General features: G+C 48.4%; 1 protein-coding gene across 1 annotated transcript in view; it reads right to left on the reverse strand.

Moving 5' to 3' along the window:
* Positions 1 to 23,938, reverse strand: part of hydin (HYDIN axonemal central pair apparatus protein) — a 161,187-nt gene that overhangs the window by 91,218 nt on the left and 46,031 nt on the right. Inside the window, exons 10-18 of the mRNA XM_061246932.1 lie at positions 22,076 to 22,175; positions 19,925 to 20,043; positions 15,744 to 15,967; positions 15,323 to 15,390; positions 14,206 to 14,441; positions 12,511 to 12,611; positions 12,034 to 12,169; positions 11,270 to 11,434; positions 10,192 to 10,344 (exon numbers count right to left, since the gene is read on the reverse strand). Of these exons, the coding sequence (XP_061102916.1) occupies positions 10,192 to 10,344; positions 11,270 to 11,434; positions 12,034 to 12,169; positions 12,511 to 12,611; positions 14,206 to 14,441; positions 15,323 to 15,390; positions 15,744 to 15,967; positions 19,925 to 20,043; positions 22,076 to 22,175 (1,302 nt within the window). The remainder of the gene's footprint in view (positions 1 to 10,191; positions 10,345 to 11,269; positions 11,435 to 12,033; positions 12,170 to 12,510; positions 12,612 to 14,205; positions 14,442 to 15,322; positions 15,391 to 15,743; positions 15,968 to 19,924; positions 20,044 to 22,075; positions 22,176 to 23,938) is intronic.

The following is a 23,938-nucleotide window of genomic DNA, read 5'->3' on the forward strand; positions in this document are numbered from 1 at the left end:
TGGAGCACTGCTCAGAGCAGCAGTGTGGAGCAGTGGTCACAGCAGCAGTGTGGAGCAGTGGTCAGAGCACTGATAACTGAACATGAGGGCTCTAAGTTCCCTCCTCGGGCAGAAGATTGCAGTTGTACCTTGAAGCCTGTCGCCTTGAGTAAAATATCAATATAAGCTGTGTATTGCAGTCTGTGGTATACAGTTATAGTGCACACACATTGTAATACTCTACTCTACAGAATCTGACTGAAACAGGTTTGCTCAATCGGGGGTCCTGTATTGCCATTCTTCTCCTTTAAGGAGTTATAAATCTTGTCAAAACGATTAGCGCGTTCGCCAAACACGATTCCAGGAGAATAATAAATGAAGCCATCAAAGACATCCGCTAGGCGCTTGTCCTCCGCAGTGTGGAGCAGTGGTCAGAGCAGCAGTGTGGATCAGTGGTCAGAGCAGCAGTGTGGAGCAGTGGTCAGAGCAGCAGTGTGGAGCACTGCTCAGAGCAGCAGTGTGGAGCAGTGGTCAGAGCAGGAGTGTGGAGCAGTGGTCAGAGCAGCAGTGTGGATCAGTGTGGAGCAGAGGTCAGATCAGCAGTGTGGAGCAGTGGTCAGAGCAGCAGTGTGGAGCAGTGGTCAGATCAGCAGTGTGGAGCAGTGGTCAGAGCAGCAGTGTGGAGCAGTGGTCACAGCAGCAGTGTGGAGCAGTGGTCTGAGCAGCAGTGTGGAGCAGTGGTCAGATCAGCAGTGTGGAGCAGTGGTCAGATCAGCAGTGTGGAGCAGTGGTCAGATCAGCAGTGTGGAGCAGTGGTCAGAGCAGCAGTGTGGAGCAGTGGTCACAGCAGCAGTGTGGAGCACTGCTCAGAGCAGCAGTGTGGAGCAGTGGTCAGAGCAGCAGTGTGGAGCAGTGGTCAGAGCAGCAGTGTGGAGCAGTGGTCAGAGCAACAGTGTGTTACACTGCTCAGATCAGCAGTGTGGAGCAGTGGTCAGATCAGCAGTGTGGAGCAGTGGTCAGAGCAGCAGTGTGGAGCAGTGGTCAGAGCAACAGTGTGTTACACTGCTCAGATCAGCAGTGTGGAGCAGTGGTCAGATCAGCAGTGTGGAGCAGTGGTCAGATGAGCAGTGTGGATCAGTGGTCAGATCAGCAGTGTGGAGCAGTGGTCAGAGCAGCAGTGTGGAGCAGTGGTCAGAGCAGCAGTGTGGAGCAGTGGTCAGAGCAGCAGTGTGGAGCAGTGGTCACAGCAGCAGTGTGGAGCAGTGGTCAGAGCAGCAGTGTGGAGCAGTGGTCAGAGCAGCAGTGTGGAGCAGTGGTCAGAACAGCAGTGTGGAGCAGTGGTCAGAGCACTGATAACTGAACATGAGGGCTCTAAGTTCCCTCCTCGGGCAGAAGATTGCAGTTGTACCTTGAAGCCTGTCGCCTTGAGTAAAATATCAATATAAGCTGTGTATTGCAGTCTGTGCTATACAGTTATAGTGCACACACATTGTAATACTCTACTCTACAGAATCTGAATGAAACAGGTTTGCTCAATCGGGGGTCCTGTATTGCCATTCTTCTCCTTTAAGGAGTTATAAATCTTGTCAAAACGATTAGCGCGTTCGCCAAACACGATTCCAGGAGAATAATAAACGAAGCCATCAAAGACATCCGCTAGGCGCTTGTCCTCCGCCCTCCCCTGTCTGAGATTGTGAGATGGAGGTAATTGGAGCGGCATTAAAGGAGGAGTTTGAGTTTGGCGTAGCATAGCGTGGCGCTAATGAGACGGACTGAGACGCCGTCTGTTCCTTAGTGCTGTGAAGGAGCGTTTCACAGGAGGAAAAACCCATGGAAATTGCTATGCAGGATAAGTCGATTGATTGAAAAAAAAAGAGGAGATTATTCAACTTTTTGATATTGCGAGTGATTAAATGTAAATGTCTGCCCGCCGCAGATGCTGTGTGTAGCTGCGAGTGGCTTTGAGGCGTTTGAATTAGCATCAGCAGTATTTTCATTATTTGGGGCAGGTTTGTCTCCGCTACCGTAACGAGTCCGCCTTTACCTTGCCTGCAACGTTGCCGCAACATTCAGACAACATTAAAAAAACACAGTAAAATGTACAGTGTTAATTTAAATCTAACAGAGTGCATATGAGTCCAATAAGTACAGAAAGAGTTGATTTAACACTGAGCATTTTACACTATGGACGAGGGCAGCATTGGCGAGGCAGTCATTGGCTCAGCCGTGTGGGGGAGTGATGGGGGTAAGCTGGCATTTCCGTCCGTCTCATCGCTCTCTAGCGGCCACTGCTGGTCAGACCAGGCGCCTGCGGTCGCACAAACCGAGAATATGCTCACCTCGATATGGGCAGCATATGACTGGCGGTGGTTCTGCAGTATGGTGAAGGAAGCAAGAATAGGCATCATGTGCCTGCCCTTTCCTGAATGGTTGCAGTGGGAGATCAACAAGTTTGGTTGAGTTTTGGGTTTGGCAAAAATTAAAGTTGATTAAAGGAGGAAGATTAAACGAGTGTCTGATCTCCTTCTGTGCTACATTACAATATTGACCAAACTAATCAGAATTTTCAATGAACTTGAGATTGAGCTCAAGGCTGGCGGAAGTGGTCAATATCAGACTTACTCATCAGCCCAGACTGACCTGATTCACAACTGATCGATGCGCTTCCAGGAGCGGAGTTTGTAATTAGGGCTAAAGTTCTGATTGGACTATCGTGTTCAAGGAAAGGCCGATCCCCCCCCCCGGCTTCTCCATACCTCACCCCACCCAACTTTAATGTTTTCCTCTGCACCTCCCACCATAGGTGTACAATGCTGCTCCTGCAGACAGACACTTCACCATAGAAGAAAGCTGAAAGAGAATAAGACTGCACATTCAGACTGTAAATTCCTTCCTCCCCTTAGAGGCAAACAAGATGAGACGGACCAGCAGATGAACAGATCTGCTGAAGTCTCACGACCTCCCTGCGGTTAAACACAGACGGGCTGACATGACACTCCTATATGACCATAGACATCAGACAGACAGACGAACAGTCCTCCCACAATACAACAGATGGAGAGAATTCTCCGGCGTCACCATGGAGACAGACGGACAGACAGACCATAACATTCTCACACAGCCCTCTCCACAGACCAGCTCAGCTCAGGGGATGTGATATTCACAGGGGATAGGTGATATTCTCAATTGACTGACACCCCTCCCAGACCCCCCCCTTTATCATTTCTCCCATCTGTATCAGCAGACCCCCCCCCCTCCAACCCCACAGCCAAATCGCACAAGCACTGACAGCACTGAATTAGCTCCCCACACAACCAGAATTAAAAATCAATTTTAATAAAACAGAGGCGACGCTCTGACTGATTTCTCACGCATAAACCTTTAATTGACCCCTGTAATCTGCCGGGGTGGGCCACATTCCCGCCTACGTGTTTTTCTGATTAATTCATTCGGCCTGTCGTCAGCGGGAGGACGTCTCTGCTTTGGGTGAGAAATCAGGGGGTAAACAGGAGAGCTGGGACTGCCTTCCAGCAAGCAGCTGGGGAGTCCTTTTATCTACAAAACAAGCCATCCCCAGCCAAAGAGAACTACAGGCGGTCCTGGGCACACTAACACACGCCTAAAGACGTCGGTCTCTTTTCAAGCTGTTCTGACATCAGAGATTCACAGCTTGAATTGTGTTGCTTCCTGGTTTTCCCCCTCCCCAACCCCAAAATGTAAAAAAATGCACAACAAACACGATTCCTTTTAGTCCCAATCAGACACTCTCTCACTGCGCTCCCCTCCTGTACCAAACCCGTTTCTCAGGGGAAGCTGCCTTCTCCATTGCCCCGTCACTAACGTGTTTATTCGCTCTATGAAGCCGTTCTCTGGTAACCTTGTAAATGACTCATTACGAAGAACATGAACAGTTTTAGTAGGCACCAATTAGGAGCATATTGATTCAACTCAGGCTTTAATTTGATCATTTAAAAATTAACTTCTTTTTATGCAATTGTTTGCAATATAGCACAATCAGCACAATATGAACTTGGATTATTCTTCATGGCATGCATAGCTATATCTGACATGATGTGGCTTACATAACCCCTCTAAACATGAAGCACCTAATTAAGCCAAATTAACAGCTTGTTAAAATTCTGAGATTGCATTTACGGTAGGAACGAAAACCAGCATACACAGGGCCGAATTTGGGAACCACTGCATTAGGCTGCATTGCAAAGCAGAGTGGAGCGGTTCTTGGGGAGACCAAAGCTCCACAAAGAAAGACGTGACAAACCTATTAGCATTATGATCAGCAAAAATTGGGGGAAGAAGTTATTATTTAAGCTTTTCCGTTTTGCAGGCAGTAGTCTCTAAGTCTGTTTTCACCGCTTCCCTGTGTGGTTGTTATTACTTCCCCATTTTCAGCTGGTTAATTTCAAGTTGTTCACATCCATTAGTTGCAAATTGGACAGTGTTCAGCTGGTGATTAATGCTTTTGGCTTGGAGCAGCATGTTCTTTTACCACCTCCAAGCTGATGAAAGTGACTGACTTTTCCATTTAGTTCCTGTCTAGTAGTGGGACATAGCAACATCCTGGGTAACGTCACGTTAGATTTTATTTATCCAAAGCAATGTTCAATAAGTGCGTACCAAAGGTTGTTTGAACAACAACAAAATACAGGTCAGATTAGGTACAATAATCGTATTGGTTATCCATAGCCATGAAAATCAAGTGTAGTTCACACAGTAAAGCATCTGGTTAAGTCTTCATTCCAACCCAAAGCTCACCTCATTCAACAGCTAGAGCAGGGCTGCCCAACCCTGTTTCTAGAGATCTACCATCCCGTAGGTTTTCACTCCAATCCTAACAAAGCTCACCTCATTCAACAGCTAGAGATCCTGTTGAGCTGCTAATTACAGGAGCAGAATCAGGTGGCCTTGCAATGAAAAGTGACAGGACGGCAGACCTCCAGGAACAGGGTTGGTGACCCCTGCACTACAGAATCAAGGTGAAGATATCAGTGCAACATAAAAGATCCATATACACCTGATGTAGGAGTGATACTTGATTGGGGGTCGTCCTGCAGGGGTTTCTGGGTAACTCTGCGGTCCTGCCAGGCCTCTCCACTAACCTCATCCCTGGCTTCACCCTCTTCCACAACCCCCATCCCCCACCCGTCCCCCCCCAGGGCCCAGAGAGGACACATTTACTGAGTCAGCTTAAATAACTCAAGACATGAATATTGTATCCGCATTCCTCCTAAATAAATACTCAACTCAATAATTGAAAAGCAAGGGTCCGTGACAGACAGAAGAGCCTGAACCGCGGCCTGACTGTGCTGCTTCAAGAGCAGGGCTCCACAGGGTGCCAGATAGGATGGGGGGAATGTATGTGAGAATGGGGGAAGGGGAGGGGGGTTACAGTATGTGGTGGGGTGCATTGGATGATAAGGGGAATGTGTGCATGATTTCAGAGGGGAAGAGTAGATTACTCCTCCATGTGGACTTTCTAACTCAACCTTCAGTCCAGCGGAGGATGGGCTCCCCCCTATAGCAGGGTTCTGAGATTTCTTCCCATCAGGGAGTTTATCTCGCCACTTGGGATAGTTTTTTTTTATCTCATTTTTTCTTCCCTTCTGTAATTCTGTAACGCGTCTTTGTGACAGTCTGCTGTCAAAAGTGCTATGCAAATAATACGTAATTGGATTGAACCGGTGCAGGCAAAACCAAAGGTAGCAGAAATACTGCTTCAGTACAATACTGATAATATTATTATTGTCATTTTTCTTGTCTTCATTATGGTGGACTTGTAGCACAGTAGAGTTGCCTTAGGTCAGGGGTCGGCAACCCTGGTCCTGGAGAGCCGCAGGGTGTGCTGGCTTTCGTCTCCACCTTAAAATAAGCAACCGATTCAGACCCAAGAAACCAGGTGAGGTGAGTTAACTGTGTAATCAACGGCTTTCATTGATCAATTAATGCCAAGTAACAACGAAAGCCAGCACACCCTGCGGCTCTCCAGGACCAGGGTTGCCGACCCCTGCCTTAGGTGATCTGGCATGTAAGTAAATAATAGACAGTAATAAATAAGCAAATAAAGCCTATCACTTTGGCCAGCTAGTCTAGACAGTTTATTCCAGGTGGCAAAAAACAAGTCTAGAGTGAAAATTGTGTATGTTTGTGTATACTTGCACATTAAGTCAAGAGTGAATATTGTATATGTTCGTGTATAATGGCCCATTAAGTCTAGAGTGAATATTGTGTATGTTTGTGTATAACAGCACATTAAGTCTGGAGTAAATATTGTGTATGTTTGTGTATAACAGCACATTAAGTCTGGAGTGAATATTGTGTATGTTTGTGTATAACAGCACATTAAGTCTGGAGTAAATATTGTGTATGTTTGTGTATAACAGCACATTAAGTCTGGAGTAAATATTGTGTATGTTTGTGTATAACAGCACATTAAGTCTGGAGTGAATATTGTGTATGTTTGTGTATAACAGCACATTAAGTCTGGAGTAAATATTGTGTATGTTTGTGTATAACAGCACATTAAGTCTGGAGTAAATATTGTGTATGTTTGTGTATAAGGGCACATTAAGTCTACAGTGAATATTGTGTATGTTTGTGTATGATGGCACATTAATCCTGAGCACTCCATTAATTGACTTTTTTTGTTTGTGCGCTCAAGGCTGGAGAGGAGTGCTGTTAATCTTTCTGAGAAGCGATTTCAGGATGCGAAACGTGTGAATATTAATTTCACACAGGGTCCACTGCAGCATGCCGGCTTCAGCTCGACACGCCCGTGTAAAGCGAGGATTCTGCGGGTCCCTCCGGGGCCCAAAGGTGAGGTCAGGTAAAGGCAGGGGGGAGGGACCCATTTCGAGCAGGTAAACAGGGGGGTGCAACATGTTCCCATGCCAGATTTGGCTAGCAGATCATGTGTGGTGCTATAATTTCAATAATCGGATCAGAGACTCATTATGGAGCTTTAATCCCATTGATTGTTTTGACCCAGATATTTTTTTCAGCTTTTAAACATAAATCCCTGTATTGGTGCACAGTGTATGAATAGAATGCAACAACCATGGGAAAATCTGGACACAAATGATGGCACACACACAAACCGGCAATAGAAAACTTCTCATCTCATTGTGAGGTTCATGTAAGATGGGGAACCACAGGCGATTGACCACTGGAGAAACTTGACTCTGGGTTTGCGACCTCACAAAGAATGGGGGGTCAACCCATCACCATGGATACTGAAAACTGAAAGAGGAGGCTCCCCCCACAGTGAAAGGCTTCTGTTTAACCTCGATGGCCTGCAAAGGTCAGTTTATAGTCCAGCGACTGAGCGACAATGCGACCAGCGATGAGCAATTGCAATGTCACTGCAACATTTGGTTTATACTCTAGGCGACCAGAAATACTTTTCACACAGGATAACGACCACCCAGCTCACACAAAATGTCCTCACAATGTTACTGGACTCTTTTGTCAATGTTATAACATTACCACTACACTGCAGTAACGTTGTGGGAACATTTGGTGTTAGCTGGGCACCGTCTACGCCGAGAGACAACAGAGATTTCTTGAACGCACTGATTTCAGTCCAGCGAAATTCGAAAATGAACATTCTTCAAAACCATTGCCAGTCAGCTAGAAATTTAAACAAACTCTTAAGTAGCTAGAACACTTCTTAAAGGGCAATGCTACGTGACACCAAGATAGTTATCTGTGAATGTATAGAGCAATGGAGAGGAATGAAGGGGTGTAATCTAAAACTCAACTCTGGCCAAAACTAGTTCCCGCTCAGGATTGATGACCCGACAGGGAGAGAGAAACAACGCTGTGTCTAAATGAAATCTCTCTCCACACCGAGCTCCCGGCGCCTTCGATGGCTAAATAACCAGCTCTGCTCCTGCTGGCTCTGACAGGGGGACAGAGGGGCAGCAAATGAACCTGCTGCTCGCTTCCAGAAGCTTCTTTCTCTCTGACAGTGTGGGCTCTGCTGGACCTGCCCCTGTCCTCCCTCTCCACCCTAAATCACCAAACTGGCACCCGCCCGCCCCGGCCCCCCACTGCCCCTCAGTTCTACAGGCTGGACCGCCACCAAACACAACGCAAGGAGTGTGTACGATATGTGAATGTGTGTGTGTGTGCTATTTGTAAGGTGTGTGTATGTGTTTGTATGTGGATGTGTGTTAGTGTGTGCGCTGCATGTAAGGTGTGCACTGTATGTTATTCTGTACACGTACACACAGTTGTGTGTCTGTGTTAATGTGTGCTTATGAGATATGTGTGTTAGTATGTAAGTGTGTGTGCACGCGTGTGTTAATGTGCATATGTAAGGTGTGTTGTTGTGTGTGTTAGTATGTAAGGTGTGTGTATTGATATTTGTGTGTGTGTGTGCAGGTTATGTGTGTTTTATAGGAACAGACCAGTTTAAAGGGCACATTTTTAAATTGAAATGGAGAATATTCTTTCTCAGAATAAGATCTAAAATAAGAGCTGGCACTTGAGGCTTCAGAGGAAATGAATCTGCTCATACTCAGTCATGGCAGTCAACAAATTAACTTCTGTGTAATTATAACAGCATTGAGTAATCATATTATGCATAGCAATCAAATGTACAAATGTGTTATTATAACAGTAACATAATCATAGGGGGCAAATGCATAATTACAGTGGCAATGTATAATATAATTATAGCGGAAATATGTCATTACAGGGCTATTTGCCAATTCAGTGCAATCATAACACTCGCATGTAATCATGCTAACACTGTCTATTAATTCTGGGGCACCAATATGTAAATGATGTATTGTATGACTCATAAGCATAGTGTTAGTGATGGGCGAATGAGGTATCAGAACGTTCACATGCTACCTTTCACTGACGGATCATTTTGTGCAAATGTGAAGATAAAGACGTGTTAGTGAGCATACGGCCTGTATTAAAGTCGACTCACATTAGCATACGGCTTCTATTAAAGCAGACCCACGTTAGCATATGGCCTGCATTACAGCAGACTCACAATCTCTTCAGACAGACAGGAGAAGTAAGAGGGAAAAGCCCTATGCAATAGAAAGATGAGCCCTGTGAGAGTTAACAAGCCTATTAAACAAGCATTGCAGTCTCAGTATTCGGAGAGTGAAACCAAAAAAATGGCTCCAATTCCTACATGGTTCTATATGGATGGAAATACCCGCGAGTGAAAAACCCCAAATACTTAGAGAGCACCGTACACAGAGTATAACCCGGATAGCTGGGCTCGGCCTGTGCAGTAGAGTTCCGTTCACCACTCTATGATGGGGATTCGGAAGTTCGGAATTCGGGGGGGCGGAGGGTTGGGGATTGGAGGTTGGGAGTGAGGTTGGGGGTTGGGGTGGAGGGTATGGGGGTTGGAGATTGGGAGTGAGGTTGGGGGTGGGGGTTGGAGGTTGGGAGTGAGGTTGGGGGTTGGGGTGGAGGGTATGGGGGTTGGAGATTGGGAGTGAGGTTGGGGGTGGGGGTTGGGAGTGAGGTTGGGGGTGGAGGGTATTGGGGTTGGAGATTGGGAGTGAGGTTGGGGGTGGGGGTGGAGGGTTTGGAGGTTGGAGGTTGGGAGTGAGGTTGGGGGTGGAGGGTATGGGGGTTGGAGGTTGGGAGTGAGGGTGGGGGTGGGGGTTGGAGGTTGGAGGTTGGGAGTGAGGTTGGGGGTTGGGGTGGAGGGTATGGGGGTTGGAGGTTGGGGGTTGGGGGTGGAGGGTATGGGGGTTGGAGGTTGGGAGTGAGGTTGGGGGTGAAGGTTATGGGGGTTGGAGGTTGGGAGTGAGGTTGGGGGTTGGGGGGAGGGTTTGGGGGTGGGGCGATGGTGCTCAGGGCAGTTCCGCTGCTCCGCCCGTCTCTGGGCTCCTGATGAAGGGCTGGGTCGAGGCCCCGGAGCCCCTTCTGCTCCACGCAGCCGGTTTATTACCCAAAAGGCCCCAGACGGGGCCGTGGAGCTAGAGAGCGATAATTAATTAAACACTCAATTACACCGGCGTTAATTACAGCCAGAGTGATGAACTGAGGCAGGTATTTTAAGCCGGGGGGGAGGTGAGGAATTAAAGGAAGAGAGGAAGAAAGAGAGAGATTAAGAAGCAGAAAGAAGAGAGAAGGGAGAAGAGAAGGAGAGCCTGGGAAACGGATTAGGGGCTGCTCGGTCCCTGTAGGCCTGACGCTGGGGGGGGGGGGTCTACCTACCATTAGCGCCTGGAAGCACGCCAGGACCGGGGACTGGTTGGACAGCCTCAGTGTCCTGCACACGTCCGTAAGGACTGGGATACTGCCAAAATCCAGCTCTGAGGCGCTGACGTGGACTACAGGACCCTCCCCGATGCAGGACAGGAGCAGGTCCTGAGAGAGGGAGGGGAGAGGGGGGGGTTAGCTTTTCTCAGTGTTACCGTAACGACAGAGGTTTAATGAGACGAACAGGAGAGAGAGAGAGAGAGAGAGAGAGAGAGAGAGACGGTGCAGAAATTAGATGCTCTGAGCTGGGAGGCTGGCGGCCATCTTGTCCCAGAGCATCCATAAATCATATCCCCCGGCCGCCATTTCAGGAGCTTCCTGTGTGATGTGGGAGGGGCCAGCGATGCTGCGTTCAGTGCAGATGTTCCACTTTTAGAAATTTCTCATGACTGCCAACATGACGACCACACACACACACACACACACACACACACACAAAACACCCCCCCCACCCATCTTCTGCTGTCTTACAGCTTAGTGACAGGAGTGAAGAATTCAGGCACATTCAAAGAAACATGTACCTATATACACATCACTATATATCACCACTACAGAAAAACATATGAAACAACGAACTATACTCTGCATCTCTCAAAGATACACACACACACACACACACACAAACACCCATTAACATACACACAGACAAAAACCCTACACACAGACAGTAACAAACCTACACCCATATACAAACGCACAGACACCACATACACACGCAGTAATAAACCTACACGCATACACACACACAAACGCACACCCACACAGTAATAACCATACACACATACACAGACACACACACGCACATACACACATTAGTATCCCTACACACACACATACACACACGTGCGCACACACACACACACACATACACATACACACACAAACACACACACTCACAGTAATAACCATACGCACACATACACACAGTAATAGCCCTACACACACACACATACAGACACACACACGCACACACTCACAGTAATAACCCTACACACACACACACACACACACATACAGCCGGTGCAGTACTCACCAGTGGAGGCTCCTTGCTGCCGAACACTGCAATGTTGGCGGTGACCTGCAGGTGGCGCACAGCCTTGGCCTGCAGGACCAGGGGCAGCTCCACAGAGCTGAAGGGCTGCAGGACCCCCCGGGGGTGGGGGCTGGAGTACAGCACCGAGGGGCTCTCCTCGTACTCCTGCCCAAACACATGGGGGAGCGCCCATCAGACAGAGCCCAGACACCACTCTGCCAGACCCCCCTCAGTCCTCACTGAGCCCCCACCACCATTACATTACAGGCATTTAGCAGACGCTCTTATCCAGAGCGACGTACAACAAAGTGCAAAGTGCATACCCATCACCAGGGATAAGAGTGCTGAAAGACCCAAGCGGGAAGTGCAGTTTCAAGTGCTAGAAGTGACCATAAGATAAGACCTTGGACCCTGAAGATTAACCTAATGAGAACCAACAAAGAAAAGGAGCAATAAAACAGTCTCAATTATAACAAAAGCAATAATAAAACAAGAGCACACAAAAGCAATGACTCCACCCAGATCCCACCCAGACACCCCCAACCTCACTGAACCCCAGACCCCACCCAGACCCCGCCCAGACACCCCCAACCTCACTGAACCCCAGACCCCACCCAGACCCCGCCCAGACACCCCCAACCTCACTGAACCCCAGACCCCACCCAGACACCCCCAACCTCACTGAACCCCAGACCCCACCCAGACCCCACCCAGACACCCCCAACCGCACTGAACCCCAGACCTCACCCAGAAGCCTCACTGACCTGGGAGAGAAGGCCGTAGCAGGCAGGCAGGTCACTCTCATTGGTCAGCTTCACAGACCGGTAGTAGGGGTGTCCCAGAAAGCACCTCTCGAACTCCAGCATGGGGGGTTCCAGCTGTACGGACGGCACCACACACCTGAGGGGGCGGGTGGGGGGGTGATGGGGGTACACAGAGAAACAGGGTGTCCATAAAGAGCTTTGTGTGTGGGACAGGGTGGAGCAGTGGTCCTGGAGAGCCACAGGGTAAGCTGGGTTCATCAGGGTAAGCTTGCCCCCCCCAGGGCAAGGACTGAAGACAATGGGTGTAGACATATTTACGCTGCAGTGTATATGGAGTTCTGTGTGTTATATATAGTGAATTCTGTGTATTATATAGATGGAGTTCTGTGTGTTATATAGAGGGACTTCTGTGTGTTATATAGAGTGAGTTTTGTGTGGTATATAGAGGGAATTCGGGGTCAATTGTGTCCTGAGTACCTTGCGGTGACAGGGAGGGCCAGCACCTCCTCTCCTACACCATGAACATCCACCACCAGGGCCAGGTTGTACACACGCACAGTGTTAGAGCACAGAGTCACCTGGAGGAGAGAGGGAGGACGAGGCAGAGACAGCGAAAGAGAGGAGAGAGTGAGCCACAGCAGCGGAAGAGGAGAAAACACAGGGAACAGAGAAAAACTAAGCACAAAACAACACAACATACCATAATGAACAGACCAGGCCATTCGGCCCAACAATGCCCGCCATTTCACTACCACTAGACTGCACCTAATGCTAACCACATAGTATCCAGCATTGTATCAAGCTTGGTCTTGAAAACCCCCAGAGTTTCTGCCTCCTTACATATAAAACATGTCACTGTTACAGTACTATAAGCGTCTGTCACATGTGTGCTCCAGGAAAAAAAAAAAAACACAAAATGGCGTCAAGCACAGAAAGATCAGTCAGGCTGACGAGACGGTGGCTCTCCATCGATCCCATCGACAAAGCGGCACCATGTGCCCGCCACCCCCCGTACCAGGAGTCCCGACGCCTAAGCACCCTCGAGGCTATGTTCGCGAGGGGAGTGACCCCCCCGTATTGTTCAGGGGAGGGGAGGGGGGTCCTCGCTCCAGCCCCCACCCCCACCCTGGCCTCATACATATTCCGTTCCCCAGCAGAAGAGCAAATGAAAGGTTAGGTGGAGCGCGCTGTCATTCGGCGGAGCGGAGAGCCGGTTAATTGCGGGCGCCGCGGGGGCGAGGCGACACCCTGACAAAGCTCTGGAAGATTCCGCAGATTAGGCTGGAGGGAGAAGACCAGCGGGTGACAGGTACACGCGACGGGGCCGGCGAACTGCCAGAGCGGGAGGACGGGGCCCTGCCGCTGAGGAGCCAGAGACGGGGAGGGGGGGGGGGGGGGGGGAGGAGGGCAGGGGTGAGGGGAGGGTAGAGGTTTGGGGAGCGGGGAGGGGGATAGAGGAGGGCCAACGAAATCCAATATTTTTCTGGTGCTGTCAGATGTTCTGGAACTTTCCCACAGTTTATGGATGTGTTATTGTTTTTGTTATGTCTGGTTTAGAGGTTGTTTAGCTTTTCTTTTTCTTTTTTTTGGGCAGATACCAGACACCATTTCTGTGTGATCAGTTCACTGGAATCAGATTCTAGCCATTTTCAGCCAGCATTACATTATAAGTGATTGACCTCAAATAATAACCTCAAACTGCATTCTGCACAGACACAAGACAATACATCATTAAAATAACTAACCATTCATTTCTTAGCAAAACAGATCTCTCTGCAGACTTAACGAAGATTAAAGTCAACCTGGTCAGGTTTTGCACAGACTGGCTTGAAACAATGTGTGGCCGCACTCATGACTGTTTACTACTGGAGTTAACTGATCCAGGATCAGTGTGAGTGACAAGATTAGTGCACTCCCAGAAATAAAGGTAAGAAAAGTCCTAAATATGTAGAAATGCTTGTCGCATGGGGCAGTACCCTATAGGCACATAAAATTGCACCCCTAGCCAGCAATACAGAATTAATTTGTACCCTTTTTGCTTGGAAAATGTACTCATTTGTACGCAAAGAGAACATTGCTGTACTTTCAGGGTACATTCGGGAAAGTTGATCCTAAAACAACTAAAATGTACCTCCACTGTCACTGTATTTGTGATAAAGAGATGAAGCCCACCTGGACGTCGAGCACCCCCTGAGCACGCAGGCTCCCAGAGCTGGGGGCGATGCTGAACTCCACAGGGCGGTCTGAGCGGGCACCGCCGCCCCCCCACTCTGTGCGGTTCAGGTCCGACACCTGCTCCACACTGGCCACGCTGGGGGGGCCCGCTCCGTCGCCAAGGATACGCAGGCCAAAGGTCAGCGGCACCAGAGAGGTGTTGTTCAGGCAGCAGGTCAGTGTTTGGGGGAATCCTGGGAAATAAGAAAGCAGGAATGAATAACTAGGGATTGAAACCAGAGAGTTGCTCCGCAAATCATATAGATAATGAGATACAGAACTACTCCAGCAGTGATTGGTGGAGACTTTCTGACTGTAGGGCAGCCTATGGCCTAGTCCTTAAGGTGCTTGACTGGGACCTGGAAGGTTGGTGGTTAAAGCCCCAGTGTAGCCACAATAACATCAATGCAGCTGTTGGGCCTAACCCCACATTGCTCCAGGGGGATTGTCCCCTGCTTAGTCTAATTAACTGTAAGTCACGTTGGATAAAAGCGTCAGCTAAATAACTTATGTAATGTAACTATATTCTGTGGTTTCTATCACTAAATGGAGTATACTGTTGTCAGAAGGCATCCGATAGTTAGCATTGGAACTCTCCGGTTTCTATGACAGTTTCTAAATTGCCATCCCTAATTTATTACCCCTGACAAGAAGCAAGCAGCAGGGAATCATGGGTAGGGATGAACCGTAAGAGCAGTAACAGCAGCCACACTGTTGCGCTGATAAGAGTATCGTCTGGGTGCCCAAAGGCATTCATTGAAAATACTATTAAGTATTTAACCCCTTGAGCTGTTGTTTTTTTTCCACTGCCCATGTCATATTCTAAGAGCAAAATAGTGCTCATGTACTTCACTCTATAAAGCACAAGATAACTTTTCTGTTACAAAATGAGTCATCTGATAAGGCGGACAATTCTTAATGCAGCTGGTGATCTACTTGTGAGACAAGAGGTGACTCTGAGCAGCATTAAAAACTCTGACTGGTGTAAAACTGCTATTCACAAAAGGTCAGACACGTACCCGCGGCTGTTAGGAGGAGAATAATACAGGAGATGATCCACAAAAGTGGCACTCACCAAAGGCCACGTCGCCGAAGTCTAGCCGGGGAACGCTGAAGTGGAACGTGGGTCCCATCACGCGCCCACTGTGGGAGATCAGGAGGGTTCAGACACAAGCCCCAAAACTGGGGCTCCGAGACGGGCGGGGCGGGGCAGGGCAGCGGGGGATAGAGGGACAGAGCTGAGTGACAGGGTGAGGGGGCACATTACAGGGTGAGGGGGCACATGGCAGGGGGAGTAGGTAGATGAGGGGGTAGGTGAGAGGGAGAGGGGGGTAGGTGACAGGATGAGGGTGAGAGGGTAAGGGGGTGAGGATGAGAGGGTGAGGGGGTAGGTGAGAGGGTGAGGGGGTGAGGGGGTGAGGGTGAGGTGGTAGGTGAGAGGGTGAGGGGGTGAGGGGGGTAGGTGAGAGGGTGAGGGGGTGAGGGTGAGGGGGTACCTGAAGATGAGGGACACAGGCTGAGGGTTTCCCTCCACAGAGAAGAGGAACTCTTCGGTGAAGACGGCCAGGGTGCGGCAGCAGAAGGAGACCTCCATGGAGTGGCAGGCCCCGGGGGGCACCGCCCCCTCACTGGGGCTGAAACTGAAGCACCGCCCCAGGGCTGAGTTTGGGGGCACCAGGCGGAACGGGGCATCGATCAGACCCTTATTGGACAGAAGCACCTGGGGAGAGAGAGGGGACGCTCAGGAAGGACAGTGTGTGAGAGTGTGTGTCTGTGTGTGTGTGTGTTTGTGTGTATGTGTGTGTTAATGTGTGTTAATGTGTGAGATTGTGTGTGTGTGTGTGTGTGTGTGTGTGAGTGTGTTCCTCATGGTAATCTCTTCATCAGCAACTGGGACACACTGAAGTCAGGCTTCATTCTCCTCCTACAGCAGAGCTTTCATCAGGACGCAACACACACACCACAGACACACCACACACACACACACACACACACACACCACACACACACACACACACACCACAGACACAGCTGCTACCAGCCTGCAGCTCTTTACCTCATCCAGAAACTACAGAGACCGAGGGAGAGAGGGAGAGAGAGAGGGGAAGAGAAAGGGGGAGAGAGGGGGAGAGATGGATAGAGGGAGGGAGAGAGAGGGGGAGAGAGAGGGAGGAGAAAGAGAGGGAGGGAGAGAGAGGGGAGAGAGAGGGGGAGAGAGAGAGGGGGGAGAAGGAGAGAGAGAGATGGAGAGAGACAGACAGAAATAGAGAAAGATATCTGGGTTTTTTTCCTCAATATCTGTATTTTATACCAAAAAAGCATTCTGGAAATCTGAGAGAGAGAGAGAGGGAAAGAGGCAGAGAGAGATATAGTATATACACACATATTATATGTATAATATAAAAAGCACGTACATATGTCTTGTACATCAATTTCTGATCACTCATCTGCGTTCTTGTTCAAATATATCGCCTTATACTTCGGCCATATCGAGAGAAACATTTTCCTGCCAAAGGCATTTTGTTACCAGTCGATTACGAAAGAGAGAGAAAGAGAGAAAGGGGGAAAAGAAGGATTACAGGATAAGAGCAGACCCAGGGAATAGCCGTTTGAAATGTAATCCTAAAAGCCTGCGAGCTGCCCGACCTTCATATACGGCCTCCCCATTACAGGCCTTCCCCAGACCTGCCTGGCCCCGGCGGGCTGAACCGGGCGTGGCCTTAGCGCCTCACGAGACCAGCGTCCCCCTGCACAGCGTGCGTCATCACCACCGCCCCCGGCTCTACCCGCGCTCCCCGACAGCCGGCCCTCCGGCTCAGACACAAACAACGGCAGACGCCGGCTTTTTAAAGACGCGCCGCACGTAGCTATAATCGAGCTTTAATTATTCAACGGAAACAGGGGTGTCGTGGGAAGGAAGATTACGGCCATCTGAGGTAGATTAGGAGACGTCGAAGTGCCAGCGATGAACGGATGAAAGCGCGTTCAGGGGCTCCGGTTCTCCTCTCCTCTCCTCCACCTCATTTCTCTTTTATTAAAAGGGATTTGTCAGAGGGCCGCGGACTGACACTGGACTTCGCTGCTTCGATTTTGATCTCTATCTGATTTTTAAAAATTCTGTTGCCATGGAGCTGGAGAACCCGAAGGTTCTTATGACGTCAAAGGGGACCGCTGCCTTTCCGGAGCTTTCTGTTGTTGTGACTTTCTGATTGGCCCAGACAGCCTTTGTGTGGGAAGGAGGGTATTTTACAGATTTACAGAAGTTCCCAGATACCAGTGGGCTTTAGAACAGCTGGAAGAGTGGAACTTCTGAGTCTGCGGCATGAAGCGAGAAATAACATTGTAAGGGCGAACATTGCAACATTGTAACAGGCCATTCAGCCCAGCAAGCTAACCCTAATTGTACCCACTGCTTGGTTTGCCTAAAAGCTAAATAGGCAAGCTAAATAGTAAACAGTAAAGCTAAATAGTAAATAGTAAATATGAATACACTTCCAGTAAATGGAAAGCAGCTTGAACAAGAAGTTATGTCCGGTTGGATCTCTGGCAGGCCTCTGGCACCTGAGCCCTGGGATGACTGCAGTCTGGCAGGGTATAAATACGGCCAGTTTGCTCTCCCCTCATGCTCTCTGATGGTGCTTCAGTCAGAATCGTGCATAAACACTATAAACGCAATGTGTCCTCGTCTGGAAACACAGCACAGCTGTCTCTAAGCCCAGTTCTCTCAATCGCCCCACACTGCGCTCCAGTGCACAGTGCTCCACCATCACAGCCAGCTGTGTTTCATCACTGTGTTTGCTGAACGGGTTTTAGCCTTTTGGATCGGCGTGCTTATTCATTTTATTCCAGGTTACAATAATGTTTTTGACTGACAGTTCTCATTTTGGTTTTAAAATTTGTTTTGGTTACACCCGGGGGGTGTGCAGAGGTCATGTAGGGAGTCCAATACCCGCCCCCCTCTCAGATGTCATCGGTCCATCATGGCAATCTGAGCCCCCCCCACTCCTCGGTCTCACACAGTATTGTTTAAAAAATAATAATAATTATATAACAAACCAGGGGGGGCCTGGATGGCTATAAGTCTAGGTGAAGGCCTCTGGAGGTTGCAAAGTCTTGAGGTTAATTAATTGGGGTTTATTATCATAATACAGAACTGCGCTAAGTGATTTGGTGGGCGTGCAGAAGGGGCTCTCAAACATCCCAGGGTTTCAGTTCATTGTTCTTCATTCATTTCTTCATTTTCAATGTAATTTAAAGCCTGTGGAGGCATTCGCACTCTTACAGCCACATTACACCGGAGGCAGTTAATAACACCACATCGATCCGGTCGCTGACACTAAAACCGTCCGTGGAAGAAAGAAGACTTCATACACAGACAACATCAAATGAGCCAAATCTGTCGCTACGTAAAAATATTCCAGGAGAACGTTTCACCACCGGTTTTCAGCAGCTGTAATGGACGGAGATATTGGCTGCAGCTAAAGCAGGTCCTTCAGGACTGGGGGCTGGGGTTGAAAACTACCCCTCTGCAGCACATAGCCATTAAAGGTACAATAGGTCAGATTTTTGTGTTAAAACATTGTAACAAGACCACTTCCTATCCCTTCCTATCATTGAAAAAGGCTCACTGTCTCGCCCTCTGCCTGTGTTTATTGTCCTTAAATTCAGGTTTCAGAATATTCAGTTGACGGCCCAACACCAAAACATTGTGTAACTGTAAAATAATTAAATCTCATTGGTTGAAAATTGGTTCTAATTGCCACAGCCAATGGCGTTTCAACGTCAGCGCGTTTACAGAGAAGGGGGAGGGATAAACAGTGTTGTGGTTTGAAGGTGCTATTCCTCTCTTGACCGTTAGAAGTCCGAAATGACCTATTGTACCTTTAACACGTGCCGGAGGGCGCTGAGACGCGCGCAGCCCGGCTGATCTAGTGCTCCCGTATCCGCGCTGTCAGGGGATGTCACCGGGCGGACGGTCAGCGGTCGACCCGGCGGTATCGGAGCACTCGTCTCGGAGCGGGGCGTTAATTAAGCGCCCCGGAGCGCGGCTCCATTAATCACAGCGCCCGTCTGAGCGCGCTCGATAAAGCGCCTTCGCTCCGGGGTCAGGCCGATCATCCGGCCCGTTAGTCCTCCACGCGCGCTGGGGATTGCTTTCTCTTCTTCTCTTACTCTTTTTTTCTGTGCTGTTCTGTGTTTTTCTTTTCTTTTTTTTTTTTGCTTTCAGTGTATCTGCAGGTAAAGATGGGCCAAGGCTGGGGAGATGAACACGTTCTCATTCAGGTCCCCTCTAACCATGACCTCTCATCCGGCTTCAGCACTGCAGGCAAAACCTGCTTTAAGCTGTTACCCCAGTGAGCTCATTGTTACCCCTCACTCCCCCCCCCAGTGAGTTCACCCTTACCCCCAACAGTTACCCCCAACTGTTACCCCACACCAGAAAAATAAACTCATTCAAACTTTTCAGATGTCAAATGGTGTCCATCTGCCCACTACAGTAACTCATAATTTAGTGTTTTTGCATTGTGCTATATCATAACAGGAGTCTAAAATGTTATTGCCGTGGGATGTCAGAGCAGACAGGCTGAGAACCTCCACTGCTTTTTCACGGGATTTCCAGTTTGGTCGCTGGACGCTGCAGGACGTTAAGAGCCCTGGACTCAGCCCTGCTGGGTACCTCATAGGTGTGGCTGGAGTTGATGAAGATGTTGCCCATGTCCAGCAGCTGGAAGTTAAACTGCAGCTTCGGGCCGATTCCCTCTCCTTTTATGCGCAAGGGCAATCGAGACTCTCGTCCTGAGAGAGAGAGAGAGAAGGAGAGAGAGAGAGAGGGGGGGGGGGGGCACTGTTAAACTACCTCCACTAACCCCCACATACACAGAAACTTGTACATAGAACGCATACAAACACACACACAATTTTTGCACATACATGAATTTAAACACACAGACATGTAAACATGTGCACACATAAAACATAGACCATGTAGTGACTCCTGAACCTTGTGGCTCTATGAAGCTCTAAAGCTTGTGGGAAATGTAGTTTGTGAGGGATACAGGCTCTGCTTTTCATGGAACCTTATGGCTTATGGCTCTATGGCTTATGGCTCTATGAAATGGAGTTTGTACAGGCCTTCTAAGGCTTGTGGGAAATGTGGTTTGTGAGGGATACAGGTCTTCTAAGGCTTGTGGGAAATGTGGTTTGTGAGGGATACAGGTCTTCTAAGGCTTGTGGGAAAAGTGGTTTGTGAGGGATACAGGTCTTCTAAGGCTTGTGGGTAATGTGGTTTGTGAGGGATACAGGTCTTCTAAGGCTTGTGGGAAATGTGGTTTGTGAGGGATACAGGCCTTCTAAGGCCTGTGGGAAATGTGGTTTGCTATGGATACTTGCCTTCTAAGCTTGTGGGAAATGTAGTTCATGAGGGATACAGGTCTTCTAAGACATGTGGGAAATGTGGTTTGTGAGGGACATTTTGAGACAGGTTGGTCATACTGCAGCAACTCCTCTCTGCAACGGTTTCATCGCACCACAAATCTTTGGTCTGAACTCGGCTTTATGGCTGGTGGGAAATGTTGCTTTGCCAACACAAACATTCCAGTTCTGTCATCTCAAAGCAGTACATATTTAGGGGGGAAGGGGGTACAGGTGCTTGCTTGTACCACTGCAGAATCACCCAATCTTCCGCAAAGGGATCATTTTCACACAATAAAAATGCTTTGGTTAACTAGGCAAGAGCATATCTGGAGGATCTGGTCTTAATTCACACTATATCAAACACTGGCCCTGTGGAAGGGAGTCAGACACTCCCTGTCCAATGCCGTACACGAAGAGCAGCAGACAGGTCGAGGTCTGCTGTAATTAACTGGACCAGATATCAGCTCCGGTACCGTTTAATGAGGGACCGCTAACCTGGACCAGAACCGTGACCCACTGTAGCAATAATTTATCTCCCTGAGGCTTGCGATGGCCGGGCTCCAACTACGGAGCAGCGACAAGGCCGCGGAGTCAGGGCCAGGCGTCTGCTTTCCAGCTCTTTAACAGTCTGTTCCATTCTAAAGCAACAAGAGCCGCCTGTATGACCCAGCCAGAGAGGGAAGCAAACCAGCTTTCAGCTTCTGTGCACGCCGAGGCAACCACAAAGCCTTTCTGAGCAACACAAGCGAAACCTGCGCTTATCTCCCACGATATACCACACAAACACACGCCGGACCAAAATAAAAATGGCCTTTCGTGTTTTGTTTTGTTTTTTTTGTTTGTTTTTTTCCGTTGGGATTGCCACCTGCTTGTGGAACTCCAGCCGATATTTAAATACATGGAAATCAGGGATACGGAGAGCAGGATGTTTGAATATTACCAGCACTTTGTTCTTTTTTCCTTGAAGTGGTAGGTAAGGTATTATAATTTGCCATTCTTACAAGTGAATTATCATTTATAAAGAAAAGGGAAAGCTGTATATTCATAGACAGGCACTAGAAACTGCTCAAGTTACTCCGAGAATGAGGACAAAGAGACCTTTTGTCCACTGTACAGTACAATGATGAGATTTAATTATTTATTTGCCGAAAATATGTTTGTATCCATAATCTTTCAGTGTCCTTTAACAGTGAGGTCACATTACAGTCTGTGAAGTCAAAGTACACAACAGCTTTCCCCTGTCCTGTCATAATATAGTCTCCGTCTCCTGTATTGACAAGCCTTCTGATTCATTCGGATGGGATTCTGCACATTAATAGTGATTGAGATGAGGTTCCCACATCTAAAATACTATGGAATCAAGCGATGGAAGGCATTAAATAAGCACAATCAGTATTATCATTGTGTTTTTTACCTGTGATGTCACAGTACACGGTCAGATGGTACATCCTGGCTTCGGTCGGTTTGAAGATGATGTTGACCTCAGCTGAACTGTTGGGCCAGATATCCCCTTCCTGTGAGAAGGACAGGAGACAGCCCCACATGACTACTGTATCACACCTTTTAAAAATCCTTTATTAAAACAGGGAGAGGCCATCTGAGAGCAAAGTTCTCTTTTACAAGTATATAAGTTTACCTTAAGAAACCTATAAGAGGCCATCATTCTACATGTTGTTGTAGTTCGAAAACTGGACAGGGAACCCAGACGACCGCTCTACCTCCTGAGCTAATGTTGCTCCTGTGTGTGTTTATGAGGACTGTGTGTTTCTGTGACGACTGTGTGTTTCTGTGACGACTGTGTGTTTCTGTGAGGACTGTGTGTGTTTATGAGGACTGTGTGTCTTTATGAGGACTGTGTGTCTTTATACTTAATACTCATATATTTTCTACAATATCATGGTAAAAGGGGAAAGAAAGGTTTCTGAAAACAGGAAAAGGCCCTGCATGAAGTGGAGCCGTGGCTGTCCGGGGAGAGATTTAAACGCAGACATCACTGTCCCATCCTGCGCTGTGAGGCTGGGGGGCACGGGAGGGCACTGCTTTATTTCATCCGGGGCAGGGGCGGGATGTGCTGATCTCGCCTTTTCGGCATCGGCCGAATTAACCGGCAGCGTCAATCCGTCACTGTCACTCCACCCAAAGCACCGGCACAAATCAGGGACCGGGGGTCACGGAGGGGAGAGGGGGATTTTGGGACACACGAGCCGGCATGGGCAGCTTCACTTCACCGCTGGCAGACCTACAGAGAAGCCTGATGGCTTAAACGCCATCCTCATTCTCCGCCATGTTGACATGTTTGTCATTTTTTAACTCAGACCAGCAACTCCCAGAGCCCAGAGTGTCTGCCTGCCATCCAATCACAAAGCTGGGATGTGCTCCCAAAGCAATTCAGCACTACTACCTTCCTGAAGGACATGACAGTGGGGATGTACCTGAAACAGACAATAAAGCTGAGATTTACAGCCCCTGTCCTGAACCGCTCACCCTTAAACTGCCTTAAGGTTAAAGCCATTAGTCACAGGCCGGTCTGCTGTGTCTCTGATGTATTACATCATGATTACATCATAATCACTGAGCACACACTATTACCCACAGCCACTTACAAAAGCCAATTCAGCGAGTCTCCAATCAAATCGCTCCATACTTGCTGCTTAAAACTCGCGACAGGAAGATAACTAGCGCCACACGAGTGACCATTATACCACCTCACATCTCCTGACAACCAACCATTATCTGTGTTGCGATGCAGGCAGCTGTTGCAAACTAGTCGCCTTTAAAAATCTTTGGGAGGAAGGCAACATCTATACAGATGTGGTCTGAAACCTTCACATACGGCCACAACACTGCCATAGACCCATTTTAGCATGTACTGCGCAGAAGTATAAAACAGGCTTTAGTGTAAGAGTCATATTGCCATATGTATGTGTTTGTGTTAGTCTTGAACCCTGCTGCACTTTCTGTGTACTGCAGCCAGCAGACAGGATATCACGGGGGAAGTGAGGTTGGTTCGGAGGCCCTGCTAGACAGGGGAACAGTACAATTTTTTAAATTGTTTTTTTTACCTAACTCACCTTAACTGACACACTCAGTATTTCATGTATTCATTTGTTTAAAGGTACAATAGGTCATTTCTAATGGTCAAGAGAGGAATAGCAGCAACAAACACTGTCAAACCACAACACTGTCAAACCCGAATTTAAGGACTATAAACACAGGCAGAGGGTGAGTCAACATGTCAGTGAGCCTTTTTCAATGATAGGAAGGGATTTACAATGGT

The sequence above is a fragment of the Conger conger genome, chromosome 6 (assembly GCF_963514075.1).
Source record: "Conger conger chromosome 6, fConCon1.1, whole genome shotgun sequence".
In the NCBI taxonomy this organism is placed as follows: Eukaryota; Metazoa; Chordata; class Actinopteri; order Anguilliformes; family Congridae; genus Conger; species Conger conger.